The sequence below is a fragment of the Ranitomeya imitator genome, chromosome 1 (genome assembly GCF_032444005.1).
Source record: "Ranitomeya imitator isolate aRanImi1 chromosome 1, aRanImi1.pri, whole genome shotgun sequence".
NCBI lineage: Eukaryota > Metazoa > Chordata > Amphibia > Anura > Dendrobatidae > Ranitomeya > Ranitomeya imitator.
In genome coordinates this window covers 917,644,239-917,663,752 of record NC_091282.1, presented here as the reverse complement: position 1 = coordinate 917,663,752, position 19,514 = coordinate 917,644,239, and the positions used below count along the sequence as shown (strand labels likewise).

Genomic DNA, 19,514 nt, shown 5'->3' with positions numbered 1-19,514 from the left:
AGTTCAACAGGTTAGGATCGTCATTTCTTTTTTGCGTGGCGACCCTCAGGACTGGGCATTTTCTCTTGCGTCAGGAGATCCTGCATTAAGTAATATCGATGCGTTTTTCCTGGCGCTTGGATTGCTGTACGATGAGCCTAATTCAGTGGATCAGGCAGAAAAAAATTTGCTGGCTCTTTGTCAGGCTCAGGATGAAATAGAGGTATATTGCCAGAAATTTAGAAAGTGGTCCGTGCTCACTCAATGGAATGAATCTGCGCTGGCAGCTATATTCAGAAAGGGTCTCTCTGAAGCCCTTAAGGATGTCATGGTGGGATTTCCTATGCCTGCTGGTTTGAATGAGTCTATGTCTTTGGCCATTCAGATCGGTCGACGCTTGCGTGAGCGTAAATCTGTGCACCATTTGGCGGTATTGCCTGAGATTAAACCTGAGCCTATGCAGTGCGATAGGACTATGGCCAGAGTTGACAATGAAAAAATCCGGCACTCCAAAAAAAATTATATTTTATTGATTATTAATCCAGTTTTAACGTAACGTTTCGGCCAATTATGGCCTTCATCAGACGCAATATGCAGAGCCTGTACAGACCACCATAAGTGTACTAAATGTGACTCCGTCAGGAGTTCGCAAGTGCGTCCGGTGAATCGTAGCAGTAATCCGCGGTGTGCGGTGAAAGGAATGTCTGTAAGGTACAGACATTCCTTTCACCGCACACCGCGGATTACTGCTACGATTCACCGGACACACTTGCGAACTCCTGACGGAGTCACATTTAGTACACTTATGGTGGTCTGTACAGGCTCTGCATATTGCGTCTGATGAAGGCCATAATTGGCCGAAACGTTACGTTAAAACTGGATTAATAATCAATAAAATATAATTTTTTTTGGAGTGCCGGATTTTTTCATTGTCTGGATATAGGGGTGGCATCCCTTCTCTGAGCACCCTATTGTATAGAAAGGAGTGACGTGATAGAATCTTCAAATATGACCAGAGTTGAGCGGCAAGAACACAGACGTCTGAATGGGCTGTGTTTCTACTGTGGTGATTCCACTCATGCTATCTCTGATTGTCCTAAGCGCACTAAGCGGTTCGCTAGGTCTGCCACCATTGGTACAGTACAGTCAAAATTTCTTCTGTCCGTTACCTTGATCTGCTCTTTGTCATCGTATTCTGTCATGGCGTTTGTGGATTCAGGCGCTGCCCTGAATTTGATGGACTTGGAATATGCTAAGCGTTGTGGGTTTTTCTTGGAGCCCTTGCAGTGTCCTATTCCATTGAGAGGAATTGATGCTACGCCTTTGGCCAAGAATAAGCCTCAATACTGGACCCAGCTGACCATGTGCATGGCTCCTGCACATCAGGAGGTTTTTCGCTTTCTGGTGTTGCATAATCTGCATGATGTGGTCGTGTTGGGGTTGCCATGGCTACAAGCCCATAATCCTGTATTGGATTGGAAATCCATGTCGGTGTCCAGCTGGGGTTGTCAGGGGGTACATGGTGATGTTCCATTTCTGTCAATTTCGTCATCCACCCCTTCTGAGGTTCCAGAGTTCTTGTCTGATTACCGGGATGTATTTGATGAGCCCAAGTCCGATGCCGTACCTCCGCATAGGGATTGTGATTGTGCTATCAATTTGATTCCTGGTAGTAAATTCCCAAAAGGTCGACTGTTTAATTTATCCATGCCTGAGCACACCGCTATGCGCAGTTATGTGAAGGAATCCCTGGAGAAGGGGCATATTCGCCCGTCATCGTCGCCATTAGGAGCAGGGTTCATTTTTGTAGCCAAGAAGGATGGTTCGCTGAGACCTTGTATAGATTACCGCCTTCTTAATAAGATCACTGTTAAATTTCAGTACCCCTTGCCATTGTTATCTGATTTGTTTGCTCGGATTAAGGGGGCTAGTTGGTTCACCAAGATAGATCTTCGTGGTGCGTATAATCTGGTGCGAATCAGGGGAGGCGATGAATGAAAAACTGCATTTAATACGCCCGAGGGTAATTTTGAGTATCTAGTGATGCCATTCGGACTTGCCAATGCTCCATCAGTGTTTCAGTCCTTTATGCATGACATCTTCCGAGAGTACCTGGATAAATTCCTGATTGTGTACTTGGATGACATTTTGATCTTCTCGGATGATTGGGAGTCTCATGTGAAGCAGGTCAGAATGGTTTTTCAGGTCCTGCGTGCTAATTCTTTGTTTGTGAAGGGATCAAAGTGTCTCTTTGGTGTGCAGAAGGTTTCATTTTTGGGGTTCATCTTTTCCCCTTCTACTATCGAGATGGATCCTGTTAAGGTCCAAGCCATCCATGATTGGACTCAGCCGACATCTCTGAAAAGTCTGCAAAAGTTCCTGGGCTTTGCTAATTTTTATCGTCGCTTCATCTGCAATTTTTCTAGTATTGCCAAACCATTGACCGATTTGACCAAGAAGGGTGCTGATTTGATCAATTGGTCTTCTGCTGCTGTGGAAGCATTTCAAAAGTTGAAGCGTCGTTTTTCTTCTGCCCCTGTGTTGTGTCAACCAGATGTTTCTCTTCCGTTCCAGGTCGAGGTTGATGCTTCTGAGATTGGAGCAGGGGCTGTTTTGTCGCAGAGAGGTTCTGATTGCTCGGTGATGAAACCATGCGCTTTTTTTTCCAGGAAGTTTTCGCCTGCTGAGCGAAATTATGATGTGGGCAACCGAGAGTTGCTGGCCATGAAGTGGGCATTCGAGAAGTGGCGTCATTGGCTTGAAGGAGCTAAGCATCGCGTGGTGGTATTGACTGATCATAAGAACTTGACTTATCTCGAGTCTGCTAAGCGTTTGAATCCTAGACAGGCTCGTTGGTCGCTGTTTTTTGCCCGTTTTGACTTTGTGATTTCGTACCTTCCGGGCTCTAAAAATGTGAAGGCGGATGCTCTGTCTAGGAGTTTTGTGCCCGACTCTCCGGGTTTATCTGAGCCGGCGGGTATCCTCAAGGAAGGAGTAATTGTGTCTGCTATCTCCCCTGATTTGCGGCGGGTGCTGCAAAAATTTCAGGCTAATAAACCTGATCGTTGTCCAGCGGAGAAACTGTTTGTCCCTGATAGGTGGACGAATAAAGTTATCTCTGAGGTTCATTGTTCGGTGTTGGCTGGTCATCCTGGAATCTTTGGTACCAGATAGTTAGTGGCTAGATCCTTTTGGTGGCCATCTCTGTCGCGGGATGTGCGTACTTTTGTGCAGTCCTGTGGGATTTGTGCTCGGGCTAAGCCCTGCTGTTCTCGTGCCAGTGGGTTGCTTTTGCCCTTGCCGGTCCCGAAGAGGCCTTGGACACATATCTCTATGGATTTTATTTCAGATCTTCCCGTTTCTCAAAGATGTCAGTCATTTGGGTGGTCTGTGATCGCTTTTCTAAGATGGTCCATCTGGTACCCTTGTCTAAATTGCCTTCCTCCTCTGATTTGGTGCCATTGTTCTTCCAGCATGTGGATTGTTTGCATGGCATTCCAGAGAATATCGTTTCTGACAGAGGTTCCCAGTTTGTTTCGAGGTTTTGGCGAGCCTTTTGTGGTAGGATGGGCATTGACTTGTCTTTTTCCTCGGCTTTCCATCCTCAGACTAATGGCCAGACCGAACGAACCAATCAGACCTTGGAAACCTATCTGAGATGCTTTGTTTCTGCCGATCAGGATGACTGGGTGTCCTTTTTGCCTTTGGCTGAGTTCGCCCTTAATAATCGGGCCAGCTCGGCTACCTTGGTTTCGCCATTTTTCTGCAATTCTGGGTTCCATCCTCGTTTCTCTTCAGGACAGGTTGAGTCTTCAGACTGTCCTAGTGTGGATACTGTGGTGGACAGGTTGCAGCAGATTTGGACTCATGTAGTGGACAATTTGACCTTGTCCCAGGAGAAGGCTCAACGTTTAGCTAATCGCAGACGCCGTGTGGGTCCCCGACTTCGTGTTGGGGATCTGGTTTGGTTATCTTCTCGTCATATTCCTATGAAGGTTTCCTCTCCTAAGTTTAAACCTCGTTTCATTGGTCCGTATAGGATTTCTGAGGTTCTTAATCCTGTGTCTTTTCGTCTGACCCTCCCAGATTCTTTTTCCATACATAACGTATTCCATAGGTCATTGTTGCGGAGATACGTGGCACCTATGGTTCCATCTGTTGACCCTCCTGCCCCGGTTTTGGTGGAGGGGGAATTGGAGTATATTGTGGAGAAGATTTTGGATTCTCGTGTTTCAAGACGGAAACTCCAGTATCTGGTTAAATGGAAGGGTTATGCTCAGGAAGATAATTCCTGGGTTTTTGCCTCTGATGTCCATGCTTCCGATCTTGTTCGTGCCTTTCATGTGGCTCATCCTGGTCGGCCTGGGGGCTCTGGTGAGGGTTCGGTGACCCCTCCTCAAGGGGGGGGTACTGTTGTGAATTCTGTGGCAGAGCTCCCTCCTGTGGTCACAAGTGGTACTTCGGCTGATTCTCTCTGGGAGCTTCCGTTTGTGGAGGAAAGTGGTACTGCGGCTTCTGAGTTTCCTCCCTCAGGTGATCTGGTGAGGTCGTTAGGTGCTTCTCTACTTAACTCCACCTAATGCTTTGATCCATGCTTCCTGTCAATGTTCCAGTGTTGGACTTGTTTTTCCCTGGATCATTCCTGTGGCCTGCTGCTCTGCATAGCGAAGCTCCCAGAGAGAATCAGCCGAAGTACCACTTGTGACCACAGGAGGGAGCTCTGCCACAGAATTCACAACACCTAACATAATAAAATTGGACTGTAGGCACTTTTAAATAGGTTCCAAGGGTACACGGGCAGCAGTGGTCTGGTCAGTGTAGGAGTAGTAGAAAGAACGGGCTGCAGACAGGCTTCTAAGGCCTAACATAATAAAATTGGGCTGTAGGCACTTTTATATAGGTTCCAGGGGTACACGGGCAGCAGTGGTCTGGTCAGTGTAGGAGTAGTAGAAAGAACGGGCCGCAGACAGGCTTCTAAGGCCTAACATAATAACATATGGCTGTAGGTACTTTATAATTGGTTCCAGGGGTACACGGGCAGCAGTGGTAGGGTCAGTGGAGGCCTAGTGGAAGGAGGGACCGCAGACAGGCTTCGAAGGCCTAACATAATAAAATTGGACTGTAGGCACTTTTAAATAGGTTCCAGGGGTACACGGGCAGCAGTGGTCTGGTCAGTGTAGGAGTAGTAGAAAGAACGGGCTGCAGACAGGCTTCGAAGGCCTAACATAATAAAATTGGGCTGTAGGCACTTTTAAATAGGTTCCAGGGGTACACGGGCAGCAGTGGTCTGGTCAGTGTAGGAGTAGTAGAAAGAACGGGCCGCAGACAGGCTTCTAAGGCCTAACATAATAACATATGGCTGTAGGCACTTTATAATTGGTTCCAGGGGTACACGGGCAGCAGTGGACAGGTCAGTGGAGGCCTAGTGGAAGGAGGGACCGCAGACAGGCTTCGAAGGCCTAACATAATAAAATTGGACTGTAGGCACTTTTAAATATGTTCCAGGGGTACACGGGCAGCAGTGGTCTGGTCAGTGTAGGAGTAGAAGAAAGAACGGGCCGCAGACAGGCTTCTAAGGCCTAACATAATAACATATGGCTGTAGGCACTTTATAATTGGTTCCAGGGGTACACGGGCAGCAGTGGTCTGGACAGTGGAGGCCTAGTGGAAGGAGGGACCGCAGACAGGCTTTGAAGGCCTAACATAATAAAATTGGACTGTAGGCACTTTTAAATAGGTTCCAGGGGTACACGGGCAGCAGTGGTCTGGTCAGTGTAGGAGTAGTAGAAAGAACGGGTCGCAGACAGGCTTCTAAGGCCTAACATAATAAAATTGGGCTGTAGGCACTTTTAAATAGGTTCCAGGGGTACACGGGCAGCAGTGGTCTGGTCAGTGTAGGAGTAGTAGAAAGAACGGGCCGCAGACAGGCTTCTAAGGCCTAACATAATAACATATGGCTGTAAGCACTTTATAATTGGTTCCAGGGGTACACGGGCAGCAGTGGTCTGGTCAGTGGAGGCCTAGTGGAAGGAGGGACCACAGACAGGCTTCGAAGGCCTACCATAATAAAATTGGACTGTAAGCACTTTTAAATAGGTTCCAGGGGTATACGGGCAGCAGTGGTCTGGTCAGTGTAGGAGTAGTAGAAAGAACGGGCCGAAGACAGGCTTCTAAGGCCTAACATAATAACATATGGCTGTAGGCACTTTATAATTGGTTCCAGAAGTACACGGGCAGCAGTGGTCTGGTCAGTGGAGGCCTAGTGGAAAGAGGGACCGCTGACAGGCTTCGAAGGTCTAAAATAATAAAATTGGACTGTAGGCACTTTTAAATAGGTTCCAGGGGTACACGTGCAGCAGTGGTCTGGTCAGTGTAGGAGTAGTAGAAAGAATGGGCCGCAGACAGGCTTCTAAGGCCTAGCATAATAAAATTGGGCTGTAGGCACTTTTAAATAGGTTCCAGGGGTACACGGGCAGCAGTGGTCTGGTCAGTGTAGGAGTAGTAGAAAGAACGGGCCGCAGACAGGCTTCTAAGGCCTAACATAATAACATATGGCTGTAGGCACTTTATAATTGGTTCCAGGGGTACACGGGCAGCAGTGGTCTGGTCAGTGGAGGCCTAGTGGAAGGAGGGACCGCAGACAGGCTTCGAAGGCCTAACATAATAAAATTGGACTGTAGGCACTTTTAAATAGGTTCCAGGGGTACACGGGCAGCAGTGGTCTGGTCAGTGTAGGAGTAGTAGAAAGAACGGGCCGCAGACAGGCTTCTAAGGCCTAATATAATAACATATGGCTGTAGGCACTTTATAATTGGTTCCAGGGGTACACGGGCAGCAGTGGTCTGGTCAGTGGAGGCCTAGTGGAAGGAGGGACCACAGACAGGCTTCGAAGGCCTAACATAACAAAATTGGACTGTAGGCACTTTTAAATAGGTTCCAGGGGTACACGGGCAGCAGTGGTCTGGTCAGTGTAGGAGTAGTAGAAAGAACGGGCCGCAGACAGGCTTCTAAGGCCAAACATAATAACATATGGCTGTAGGCACTTTATAATTGGTTCCAGGGGTACACGGGCAGTAGTGGTCTGGTCAGTGGAGGCCTAGTGGAAGGAGGGACCGCAGACAGGCTTTGAAGGCCTAACACAATAAAATTGGGCTGGCTGTAGGCAATTTAAAATTGGTTCCAGGGGTACACGGGCTGCAGTAGACAGGTCATTGGAGGCCTAGTGGAAGGAGTGACCGCAGACAGGCTTTGAAGGCCTAACACAATAAAATTGGGCTGGCTGTAGGCAATTTAAAATTGGTTCCAGGGGTACACGGGCAGCAGTAGACAGGTCAGTGGAGGCCTAGTGGAAGGAGGGACCGCAGACAGGCTTCGAAGGCCTAACATAATAAAATTGGACTGGCTGTAGGCAATTTAAAATTGGTTCCAGGGGTACACGGGCAGCAGTGGACAGGTCAGTGGAGGCCTAGTGGAAGGAGGGACCGCAGACAGGCTTCGAAGGCCTAACATAATACAATTGGGCTTGCTGTAGGCAATTTAAAATTTGTTCCAGGGGTACACGGGCAGCAGTAGACAGGTCAGTGGAGGCCTAGTGGAAGGAGGGACCGCAGACAGGCTTCGAAGGCCTAACATAATAAAATTGGACTGTAGGCACTTTTAAATAGGTTCCAGGGGTACACGGGCAGCAGTGGTCTGGTCAGTGTAGGAGTAGTAGAAAGAACGGGTCGCAGACAGGCTTCTAAGGCCTAACATAATAACATATGGCTGTAGGCATTTTATAATTGGTTCCAGGGGTACACGGGCAGCAGTGGTCTGGTCAGTGGAGGCCTAGTGGAAGGAGGGACCGCAGACAGGCTTCGAAGGCCTAACATAATAAAATTGGACTGTATGCACTTTTAAATAGGTTCCAGGGGTACACGGGCAGCAGTGGTCTGGTCAGTGTAGGAGTAGTAGAAAGAACGGGCCGCAGACAGGCTTCTAAGGCCTAACATAATAACATATGGCTGTAGGCACTTTATAATTGGTTCCAGGGGTACACGGGCATCAGTGGTCTGGTCAGTGGAGGCCTAGTGGAAGGAGGGACCGCAGACAGGCTTCGAAGGCCTAACATAATAAAATTGGGCTGGCTGTAGGCAATTTAAAATTGGTTCCAGGGGTACACGGGCTGCAGTAGACAGGTCAGTGGAGGCCTAGTGGAAGGAGTGACCGCAGACAGGCTTTGAAGGCCTAACACAATAAAATTGGGCTGGCTGTAGGCAATTTAAAATTGGTTCCAGGAGTACACGGGCAGCAGTAGACAGGTCAGTGGAGGCCTAGTGGAAGGAGGGACCGCAGACAGGCTTCGAAGGCCTAACATAATAAAATTGGACTGGCTGTAGGCAATTTAAAATTGGTTCCAGGGGTACACGGGCAGCAGTGGACAGGTCAGTGGAGGCCTAGTGGAAGGAGGGACCGCAGACAGGCTTCGAAGGCCTAACATAATAAAATTGGGCTTGCTGTAGGCAATTTAAAATTTGTTCCAGGGGTACACGGGCAGCAGTAGACAGGTCAGTGGAGGCCTAGTGGAAGGAGGGACCGCAGACAGGCTTCGAAGGCCTAACATAATAAAATTGGACTGTAGGCACTTTTAAATAGGTTCCAGGGGTACACGGGCAGCAGTGGTCTGGTCAGTGTAGGAGTAGTAGAAAGAACGGGTCGCAGACAGGCTTCTAAGGCCTAACATAATAACATATGGCTGTAGGCATTTTATAATTGGTTCCAGGGGTACACGGGCAGCAGTGGTCTGGTCAGTGGAGGCCTAGTGGAAGGAGGGACCGCAGACAGGCTTCGAAGGCCTAACATAATAAAATTGGACTGTAGGCACTTTTAAATAGGTTCCAGGGGTACACGTGCAGCAGTGGTCTGGTCAGTGTAGGAGTAGTAGAAAGAATGGGCCGCAGACAGGCTTCTAAGGCCTAGCATAATAAAATTGGGCTGTAGGCACTTTTAAATAGGTTCCAGGGGTACACGAGCAGCAGTGGTCTGGTCAGTGTAGGAGTAGTAGAAAGAACGGGCCGCAGACAGGCTTCTAAGGCCTAACATAATAACATATGGCTGTAGGCACTTTATAATTGGTTCCAGGGGTACACGGGCAGAAGTGGTCTGGTCAGTGGAGGCCTAGTGGAAGGAGGGACCGCAGACAGGCTTCGAAGGCCTAACATAATAAAATTGGACTGTAGGCACTTTTAAATAGGTTCCAGGGGTACACGGGCAGCAGTGGTCTGGTCAGTGTAGGAGTAGTAGAAAGAACGGGCCGCAGACAGGCTTCTAAGGCCTAATATAATAACATATGGCTGTAGGCACTTTATAATTGGTTCCAGGGGTACACGGGCAGCAGTGGTCTGGTCAGTAGAGGCCTAGTGGAAGGAGGGACCACAGACAGGCTTCGAAGGCCTAACATAATAAAATTGGACTTTAGGCACTTTTAAATAGGTTCCAGGGGTACACGGGCAGCAGTGGTCTGGTCAGTGTAGGAGTAGTAGAAAGAACGGGCCGCAGACAGGCTTCTAAGGCCAAACATAATAACATATGGCTGTAGGCACTTTATAATTGGTTCCAGGGGTACACGGGCAGCAGTGGTCTGGTCAGTGGAGGCCTAGTGGAAGGAGGGACCGCAGACAGGCTTCGAAGGCCTAACATAATAAAATTGGGCTGGCTGTAGGCAATTTAAAATTGGTTCCAGGGGTACACGGGCTGCAGTAGACAGGTCATTGGAGGCCTAGTGGAAGGAGTGACCGCAGACAGGCTTTGAAGGCCTAACACAATAAAATTGGGCTGGCTGTAGGCAATTTAAAATTGGTTCCAGGGGTACACGTGCAGCAGTAGACAGGTCAGTGGAGGCCTAGTGGAAGGAGGGACCGCAGACAGGCTTCGAAGGCCTAACATAATAAAATTGGACTGGCTGTAGGCAATTTAAAATTGGTTCCAGGGGTACACGGGCAGCAGTGGACAGGTCAGTGGAGGCCTAGTGGAAGGAGGGACCGCAGACAGGCTTCGAAGGCCTAACATAATACAATTGGGCTTGCTGTAGGCAATTTAAAATTTGTTCCAGGGGTACACGGGCAGCAGTAGACAGGTCAGTGGAGGCCTAGTGGAAGGAGGGACCGCAGACAGGCTTCGAAGGCCTAACATAATAAAATTGGACTGTAGGCACTTTTAAATAGGTTCCAGGGGTACACGGGCAGCAGTGGTCTGGTCAGTGTAGGAGTAGTAGAAAGAACGGGTCGCAGACAGGCTTCTAAGGCCTAACATAATAACATATGGCTGTAGGCATTTTATAATTGGTTCCAGGGGTACACGGGCAGCAGTGGTCTGGTCAGTGGAGGCCTAGTGGAAGGAGGGACCGCAGACAGGCTTCGAAGGCCTAACATAATAAAATTGGACTGTATGCACTTTTAAATAGGTTCCAGGGGTACACGGGCAGCAGTGGTCTGGTCAGTGTAGGAGTAGTAGAAAGAACGGGCCGCAGACAGGCTTCTAAGGCCTAACATAATAACATATGGCTGTAGGCACTTTATAATTGGTTCCAGGGGTACACGGGCATCAGTGGTCTGGTCAGTGGAGGCCTAGTGGAAGGAGGGACCGCAGACAGGCTTCGAAGGCCTAACATAATAAAATTGGGCTGGCTGTAGGCAATTTAAAATTGGTTCCAGGGGTACACGGGCTGCAGTAGACAGGTCAGTGGAGGCCTAGTGGAAGGAGTGACCGCAGACAGGCTTTGAAGGCCTAACACAATAAAATTGGGCTGGCTGTAGGCAATTTAAAATTGGTTCCAGGAGTACACGGGCAGCAGTAGACAGGTCAGTGGAGGCCTAGTGGAAGGAGGGACCGCAGACAGGCTTCGAAGGCCTAACATAATAAAATTGGACTGGCTGTAGGCAATTTAAAATTGGTTCCAGGGGTACACGGGCAGCAGTGGACAGGTCAGTGGAGGCCTAGTGGAAGGAGGGACCGCAGACAGGCTTCGAAGGCCTAACATAATAAAATTGGGCTTGCTGTAGGCAATTTAAAATTTGTTCCAGGGGTACACGGGCAGCAGTAGACAGGTCAGTGGAGGCCTAGTGGAAGGAGGGACCGCAGACAGGCTTCGAAGGCCTAACATAATAAAATTGGACTGTAGGCACTTTTAAATAGGTTCCAGGGGTACACGGGCAGCAGTGGTCTGGTCAGTGTAGGAGTAGTAGAAAGAACGGGTCGCAGACAGGCTTCTAAGGCCTAACATAATAACATATGGCTGTAGGCATTTTATAATTGGTTCCAGGGGTACACGGGCAGCAGTGGTCTGGTCAGTGGAGGCCTAGTGGAAGGAGGGACCGCAGACAGGCTTCGAAGGCCTAACATAATAAAATTGGACTGTAGGCACTTTTAAATAGGTTCCAGGGGTACACGGGCAGCAGTGGTCTGGTCAGTGTAGGAGTAGTAGAAAGAACGGGCCGCAGACAGGCTTCTAAGGCCTAACATAATAACATATGGCTGTAGGCACTTTATAATTGGTTCCAGGGTTACACGGGCAGCAGTGGTCTGGTCAGTGGAGGCCTAGTGGAAGGAGGGACCGCAGACAGGCTTCGAAGGCCTAACATAATAAAATTGGGCTGGCTGTAGGCAAATTAAAATTGGTTCCAGGGGTACACGGGCAACAGTAGACAGGTCAGTGGAGGCTTAGTGGAAGGAGGGACCGCAGACAGGCTTCGAAGGCCTAACATAATAAAATTGTACTGGCTGTAGGCAATTTAAAATTGGTTCCAGGGGTACACGGGCAGCAGTGGTCTGGTCAGTGTAGGAGTAGTAGAAAGAACGGGCCGCAGACAGGCTTCTAAGGCCTAACATAATAACATATGGCTGTAGGCACTTTTTAATTGGTTCCAGGGGTACACGGGCAGCAGTGGTCTGGTCAGTGGAGGCCTAGTGGAAGGAGGGACCGCAGACAGGCTTCGAAGGCCTAACATAATAAAATTGGGCTTGCTGTAGGCAATTCAAAATTTGTTCCAGGGGTACACGGGCAGCAGTGGTCTGGTCAGCGGAGGCCGATTGTAATGAGTGTCTGCCAGTTAGTAGTCCAAAACAATAAATAAATGTGAATGTCTCGCATTAAAACAAAATGAAAACACTAAAGGGTGCAATCATTAGGTACAGGGGTGGGATCCTCTGCGTAGTTTTAGACCTACTAATTTGGCGCAAAGTATTTACTTTGGTAAATAGAGGACACTGCCCCTGACTATGTTAAGTACCATCATACATGTCAACACAATGGTATTGTCAGTGGCAGGAATGGAAGGATGTCAGCGCATAGACTAAACATTGGTGGAAGTGTGAGAGATAACTGTGGAAGTGGTAGAGCAATGTTTGACCTGGGGGTGGGTGAACTCTCTTGTGGCCGGCGGTACAGGCCCAGGGCCTCTCATGTTACAACAGTGTGTCTGACGTTGGGTGCGCACCACCACCGCCAGAGACACTTTAGTGTACTATGAGGGACCCAGTGGCAGTGCTGTCGACCAAAAGCGGGCACACCCACCTCTTCAGACAAACAGCACTCTCACGGGTGCTTGCGCCAAGTCGCGATACCACAGCCCCGTGTGGGGAGTTTGGCCATTTAGGGAGGTGTAAACATGTCCTATGCTGGACAATCAGCTGCAGCAAATTAAGACAAGTAATTCACAGTAGTCCATAGGCAAGAGCTTTTCATAGGAAAGCTAGGTGTCGGCCGGGCAAGGTGGAGCAAAAGAATTCGAAATCCAGTTGTGGTTCATTTTCATGAATGTTAGATCATCAACATTTTGGGTAGCCAGACGAGTCCTTTTTTCGGTTAATATTGAACCTGCAGCACTGAATACTCTTTCTGATAGGACACTAGCTGCCGGGCAAGCAAGCTCCTGCAATGCATATTCTGCCAATTCTGGCCAGGTGTCTAATTTGGATGCCCAGTAATCAAATGGGAATGACGGTTGAGGGAGAACATCGATAAGGGATGAAAAATAGTTTGTAACCATACTGGACAAATGTTATCTCCTGTCACTTTCAATTGATGCAGCAGTACCTGTCCTGTCTGCGGTCATAGCAAAATCACTCCACAACCTGGTCAGAAAACCCCTCTGTCCAACACCACTTCTGATGTGTGCACCCCTAACACTCCTGCTCTGCTGCCCCCTGGAGCTCGTGTGAGAACGATCACGGGCGCTGTGTGCTGGGAATGCCTGAAGCAAACGGTCAACAAGAGTTGATTGTTTGGTTGCTAATATTAGTTCCAATTTCTCATGTGGCATAATATTTTGCAATTTGCCTTTATAGTGAGGATCAAGGAGGCAGGCCAACCAGTAATAGTCATCGTTCATCATTTTTGTAATGCGTGTGTCCCTTTTGAGGATACGTAAGGCATAATCCGCCATGTGGGCCAAAGTTCCAGTTGTCAAATCTGCGTTTGTGATTGGTTGAGGGGCAGTTTCAGGCAAATCTATGTCACTTGTGTCCCTCAAAAAACCAGAACCCGGCCTTGCCGCGCCACCAATTTCCAGTGCCCCCGGGAAAGCTTCCTCATTAAAAATATACTCATCCCCATCATCCTCCTCGTCCTCCTCGTCCTCCACCTCCTCTTCGCCCGGTACCTCGTCCTGTACACTGCACTGACCAGACAATGGCTGACTGTCATCAAGGCTTTCCTCTTCCTCTGGTGCAGACGCCTGATCCTTTATGTGCGTCAAACTTTGCATCAGCAGACACATTAGGGGGATGCTCATGCTTATTATGGCGTTGTCTGCACTAACCAGCCGTGTGCATTCCTCAAAACACTGAAGGACTTGGCACATGTCTTGTATCTTCGACCACTGCACACCTGACAACTCCATGTCTGCCATCCTACTGCCTGCCCGTGTATGTGTATCCTCCCACAAAAACATAACAGCCCGCCTCTGTTCGCACAGTCTCTGAAGCATGTGCAGTGTTGAGTTCCACCTTGTTGCAACGTCTATGATTAGGCGATGCTGGGGAAGGTTCAAAGACCGCTGATAGGTCTGCATACGGCTGGAGTGTACAGGCGAACGGCGGATATGTGAGCAAAGTCCACGCACTTTGAGGAGCAGGTCGGAGAACCCAGGATAAGTTTTCAATAAGCACTGCACCACCAGGTTTAAGGTGTGAGCCAGGCAAGGAATGTGTTTCAGTTGGGAAAGGGAGATGGCAGCCATGAAATTCCTTCCGTTATCACTCACTACCTTGCCTGCCTCAAGATCTACTGTGCCCAGCCACGACTGCGTTTCTTGCTGCAAGAACTCGGACAGAACTTCCGCGGTGTGTCTGTTGTCGCCCAAACACTTCATAGCCAATATAGCCTGCTGACGCTTGCCAGTAGCTGGGCCATAATGGGACAACTGGTGTGCAACAGTGACAGCTGCCGATGGAGTGCTTGGGCGACTGCGGTCTGTGGAAGAGCTCTCGCTTCTGCAGGAGGACGAGGAGGAGGAGGGGGTGCGAATGCCTACAGCCAACTGTTTCCTAGACCGTGGGCTAGGCACAACTGTCCCGAAATTGATATCCCCTGTGGACCCTGCATCCACCACATTCACCCAGTGTGCCGTGATGGACACGTAACGTCCCTAGCCATGCCTACTGGTCCATGCATCTGTAGTCAGGTGCACCTTTGTACTCACAGATTGCCTGAGTGCATGGACAATGCGCTGTTTAACATGCTGATGCAGGGCTGGGATGGCTTTTCTCGAAAAAAGTGTCGACTGGGTAGCTCGTAGCGTGGTTCAGCGTACTCCATCAGGGCTTTGAAAGCTTCGCTTTCAACTAACCGGTAGGGCATCATCTCTAACGAGATTAGTCTAGCTATGTGGGCGTTAAAACCCTGTGTACGCGGATGCGAGGATAAGTACTTCCTTTTTCTAACCAGAGTCTCATGTAGGGTGAGCTGGACTGGAGAGCTTGAGATTGTGGAACTAGCGGGTGTGCCGGTGGACATGGCAGACTGAGAGACGGTTGGAGACGGTATTGTTTCCGCCGGTCCCCTAGATGCAATATTTCCTCCTACAAAACTGGTGATTCCCTGACCCTGACTGCTTTGAGCTGGCAAAGAAACCTGCACAGATACTGCCGGTGGTGCGGAAAATGGTGGCCTTACAGTGACGGAAGGGATGTTGCATTGCTGACTAGCTTCATTGGCCGAAGGGTGCTACAACCTTAAGGGACGTTTGGTAGTTAGTCCAGGCTTGCAAATGCATGGTGGTTAAATGTCTATGCATGCAACTTGTATTGAGACTTTTCAGATTCTGACCTCTGCTTAAGCTAGTTGAACATTTTTGACAGATGACTTTGCGCTGATCAATTGGATGTTGTTTAAAAAAATGCCAGACTGCACTCTTCCTAGCATCGGATCCCTTTTCAGGAATTGCAGACTGAGCTTTAACCGGATGGCCACGCTGTCCTCCAACAGGTTTTGGCTTTGCCACGCGTTTTGGGCCAGATACGGGCCCGGCAGATGGAACCTGTTGCGATGTTGATGCCTGCTGCGGCCCCTCCTCCACCTCCGCTTCAGAACTACTGCCGCCTGCACCCTTTTCCCCCAATGGCTGCCAATCGGGGTCAACAACTGGGTCATCTTTAACCTCCTCTTCTAGCTCGTGTGCAACTTCGTCTGTGTCACCGTGTAGGTCGGTGGTATAGCGTTCGTGATGGGGCAACATAGTCTCATCAGGGTCTGATTGTGGATCAGTACCCTGAGAGGGCAATGTTGTGGTCTGAGTCAAAGGACCAGCATAGTAGTCTGGCTGTGGCTGTGCATCAGTGCACTCCATGTCAGAATCTACTTGTAATGGGCATGGCCTGTTAACTGTTTCACTTTCTAAGCCAGGGACGGTATGTGTAAAGAGCTCCATGGAGTGACCCGTTGTGTCGCCTGCTGCATCCTTCTCTCTTGTTGTTTTTGCTGAAGAGGACAAGGAAGCGACTTGTCCCTGACCGTGAACATCCACAAACGACGCGCTGCTTTTACATTTACCAGTTTCAAAAGAGGAGGCAAAAGAGCTAGAGGCTGAGTCAGCAAGGTAAGCCAAAACTTGCTGTTGCTGCTCCGGCTTTAAAAGCGGTTTTCCTACTCCCAGAAAAGAGAGCGTTTGAGGCCTTGTGTAGCCAGACGACGAACCTGGCTCCACAGCTCCAGACTTAGGTGGAATATTTTTTTTGCCACGACCACCTGATGCTCCACTACCACTACCATCATTACCAGCTGACAATGAACGCCCACGGCCACGACCTCTTCCACCAGACTTCCTCATTGTTTTAAAAACTTAACCAAAGTAACTTTATTTGTTGCTGTCAAACTACTTACACGGTGAGCTATAACTTCAGTATGATTTCAATATCCGTTTACAGGTTGGTGAGACCGCAAGGAAAAACAGGCACAATGTTACACACTCTGTTTTCTGTGGCACCAAATCAGAGAGATGCCACACACGCAGGACTGTCACTCAAGCACAAATGTCAATATTAATCTCCCATAGTATTTTTTTTTTTCAGGGAGAATTTAGAAACAAAATAAAATAAAATGATTTTTTCAGGAAGAATTTAGAAACCAAATAAAATAAAATGATTTTTTCTGGGAGAATTTAGAAACCAAATAAAAAAAAAAATAGCCTTTCTATGGCCCAGTGCCCACTATTTGAGAGAGGGAGATGGCACACCCAGGAGTCAAGACTGGCACACAAGCAGAAAGGGCAATATTAATCTCCCACTGCTTTTTTTTTTTTTCAGGGAGACTTTAGAAACAAAATAAAATAAAATGATTTTTTCAGGAAGAATTTAGAAACCAAATAAAATAAAATGATTTGTTCCGGTAGAATTTAGAAACCAAATAAAAAAAAAATAGCCTTTCTATGGCCCAGTGCCCACTATTTGAGAGAGAGAGATGGCACACCCAGGAGTCAAGACTGGCACACAAGCAGAAAGGGCAATATTAATCTCCCACTGCTTTTTTTTTTTTCAGGGAGACTTTAGAAACAAAATAAAATAAAATGATTTTTTCAGGAAGAATTTAGAAACCAAATAAAAAAAAAATAGCCTTTCTATGGCCCAGTGCCCACTATTTGAGAGAGAGAGATGGCACACCCAGGAGTCAAGACTGGCACACAAGCAGAAAGGGCAATATTAATCTCCCACTGCTTTTTTTTTTTTCAGGGAGACTTTAGAAACAAAATAAAATAAAATGTTTTTTTCAGGAAGAATTTAGAAACCAAATAAAATAAAATGATTTTTTTCAGGGAGAATTTAGAAACCAAATAAATAAAAAAAATAGGCTTTCTATGGCCCACTGAGTGAGAGATGGCACACACAGGAGTCAGGAGTGGCACACAAGCCCAGAGGCCAATATTTATCTCTCACTGATTGATTTTTTGATTTTTTTCAGGTAGAATTTAGAAACCAAATCAACCAAAAAAATAAATAGGCTTTCTATGGCCCACTGAGTGAGAGATGGCACACACAGGAGTCAGGAGTGGCACACAGGCCCAGAGGCCAATATTTATCTCCCACTGATTGATTTATTGATTTTTACAGGTAGAATTTAGAAACCAAATCAACCAAAAAAATAAATAGGCTTTCTATGGCCCACTGAGTGAGAGATGGCACACACAGGAGTCAGGAGTGGCACACAAGCCCAGAGGCCAATATTTATCTCCCACTGATTGATTTATTGATTTTTACAGGTAGAATTTAGAAACCAAATCAACCAAAAAAATAAATAGGCTTTCTATGGCCCACTGAGTGAGAGATGGCACACACAGGAGTCAGGAGTGGCACACAAGCCCAGAGGCCAATATTTATCTCCCACTGATTGGTTTATTGATTTTTACATGTAGAATTTAGAAACCAAATCAACAAAAAAAATAAATAGGCTTTCTATGGCCCACTATGTGAGAGATGGCACACACAGGGATGGCACTCTAGCAGAAATGCCTATCTTAATCTCCCACAAAAAAAAAAAAAAAACAGGGACTGTCCTACAATTACTATCTCCCTGCAGTAATCTCAGCCAGGTATGGCAGGCAGCAATAAGGAGTGGACTGATGCACAAATGAAATAAAAAGTGTGGACAAACAAAAAAGATAGCTGTGCAGAAAGGAAGGAACAAGAGGATTTGTGCTTTGAAAAAAGCAGTTGGTTTGCACAGCGGCGTACACACAGCAATGCAGCTATCAGGGAGCCTTCTAGGGCAGCCCAATGAGCTACAGCGCTGAGAAAAAAAAATGTAGCCTCCACTGTCCCTGCAAACCGAAGGTGGTGTTGGACAGTGGAAATCGCTACAGCACAAGCGGTTTGGTGGTTAATGGACCCTGCCTAACGCTATCCCTGCTTCTGACGAAGCAGCAGCAACCTCTCCCTACGCTCAGATCAGCAGCAGTAAGATGGCGGTCGGCGGGAACGCCCCTTTAAAGCCCCTGTGACGCCGCAGACAGCAAGCCAATCACTGCAATGCCCTTCTCTAAGATGGTGGGGACCAGGACCTATGTCATCACGCTGCCCACACTCTGCGTCCACCTTCATTGGCTGAGAAATGGCGCTTTTAGCGTCATTGAAACGCGACTTTGGCGCGAAAGTCGCGTACTGCATGGCCGACCCCACACAGGGGTCGGATCGGGTTTCATGAAACCCGACTTTGCCAAAAGTCAGCGACTTTTGAAAATGAACGACCCGTTTCGCTCAACCCTATTGTCCAGACTACTGGGACACAAATACTATGTTTCCTCTATGGCATACTAAAAAGAAACTTAACAGCATTTCCTAGTTTTTAGTAGATTGTAAATGAGTCAATTATCATAATTGCTGGTGTGTTGTGATTCACCAGACGAATGACAAAACAATGAATTTGTTATGCAGCCAAAGGAAAGGTAGTGTAGGACAAGCCCATTAGTAGAGACAAATTAAATGATGAGATGTATAAAGGCCATATAATTTAATGCCTAATTTTGCTGCCCACATTCACCCTGCTTCAATGATTATTTTAGGTTCCCATAATACAGTGGATAAATTATAAAAAGCTAAAAAGATAGAAAACTGTGGAAAAACAGATCAAGAATACTTACATGTGTTGAAGGTTGCCTGGGCCGAGAGTAACATACATGCTACCAATGAGCCTGGAAAGATGCTCTAGACAAAATGAAAAGACAGGGAATAATATAAATATACATTTCAAGCTAATTATAATTCCCATTAGTGGAAAAGTAGACATTTGGCACATCTAAACAGAGATAACTTAAAATATCTAAAATATCTTAGTCTTTATGAGAAGTTCATAAAATAATGAATCAGTACTGGTGACTAGAGTTGAGCGACCTTGACCTTTTTAGAGTCGAGCCGGGTTTTGCGAAACCCGACTATGTCCAAAGTCGGGTCGAGTGAAATCGGCCGATTATGACGTAAAGTCGGGATCGACCGAAACACGAAACCCAATGCAAGTCAATGGGGCAGCATAGTCGGCAGTGAGTGGGGGCCAGGAAAACACCTAGAGTGCC

General features: G+C 47.6%; 1 protein-coding gene across 1 annotated transcript in view; it reads right to left on the bottom strand.

Annotated features, from left to right (window-relative positions):
• LOC138654935 (albumin-like) overlaps positions 1-19,514 on the bottom strand; it is a 97,408-nt gene that overhangs the window by 57,122 nt on the left and 20,772 nt on the right. The window contains exon 2 of the mRNA XM_069743530.1: positions 19,086-19,149. Within this exon, the coding sequence (XP_069599631.1) occupies positions 19,086-19,149 (64 nt within the window). The remainder of the gene's footprint in view (positions 1-19,085; positions 19,150-19,514) is intronic.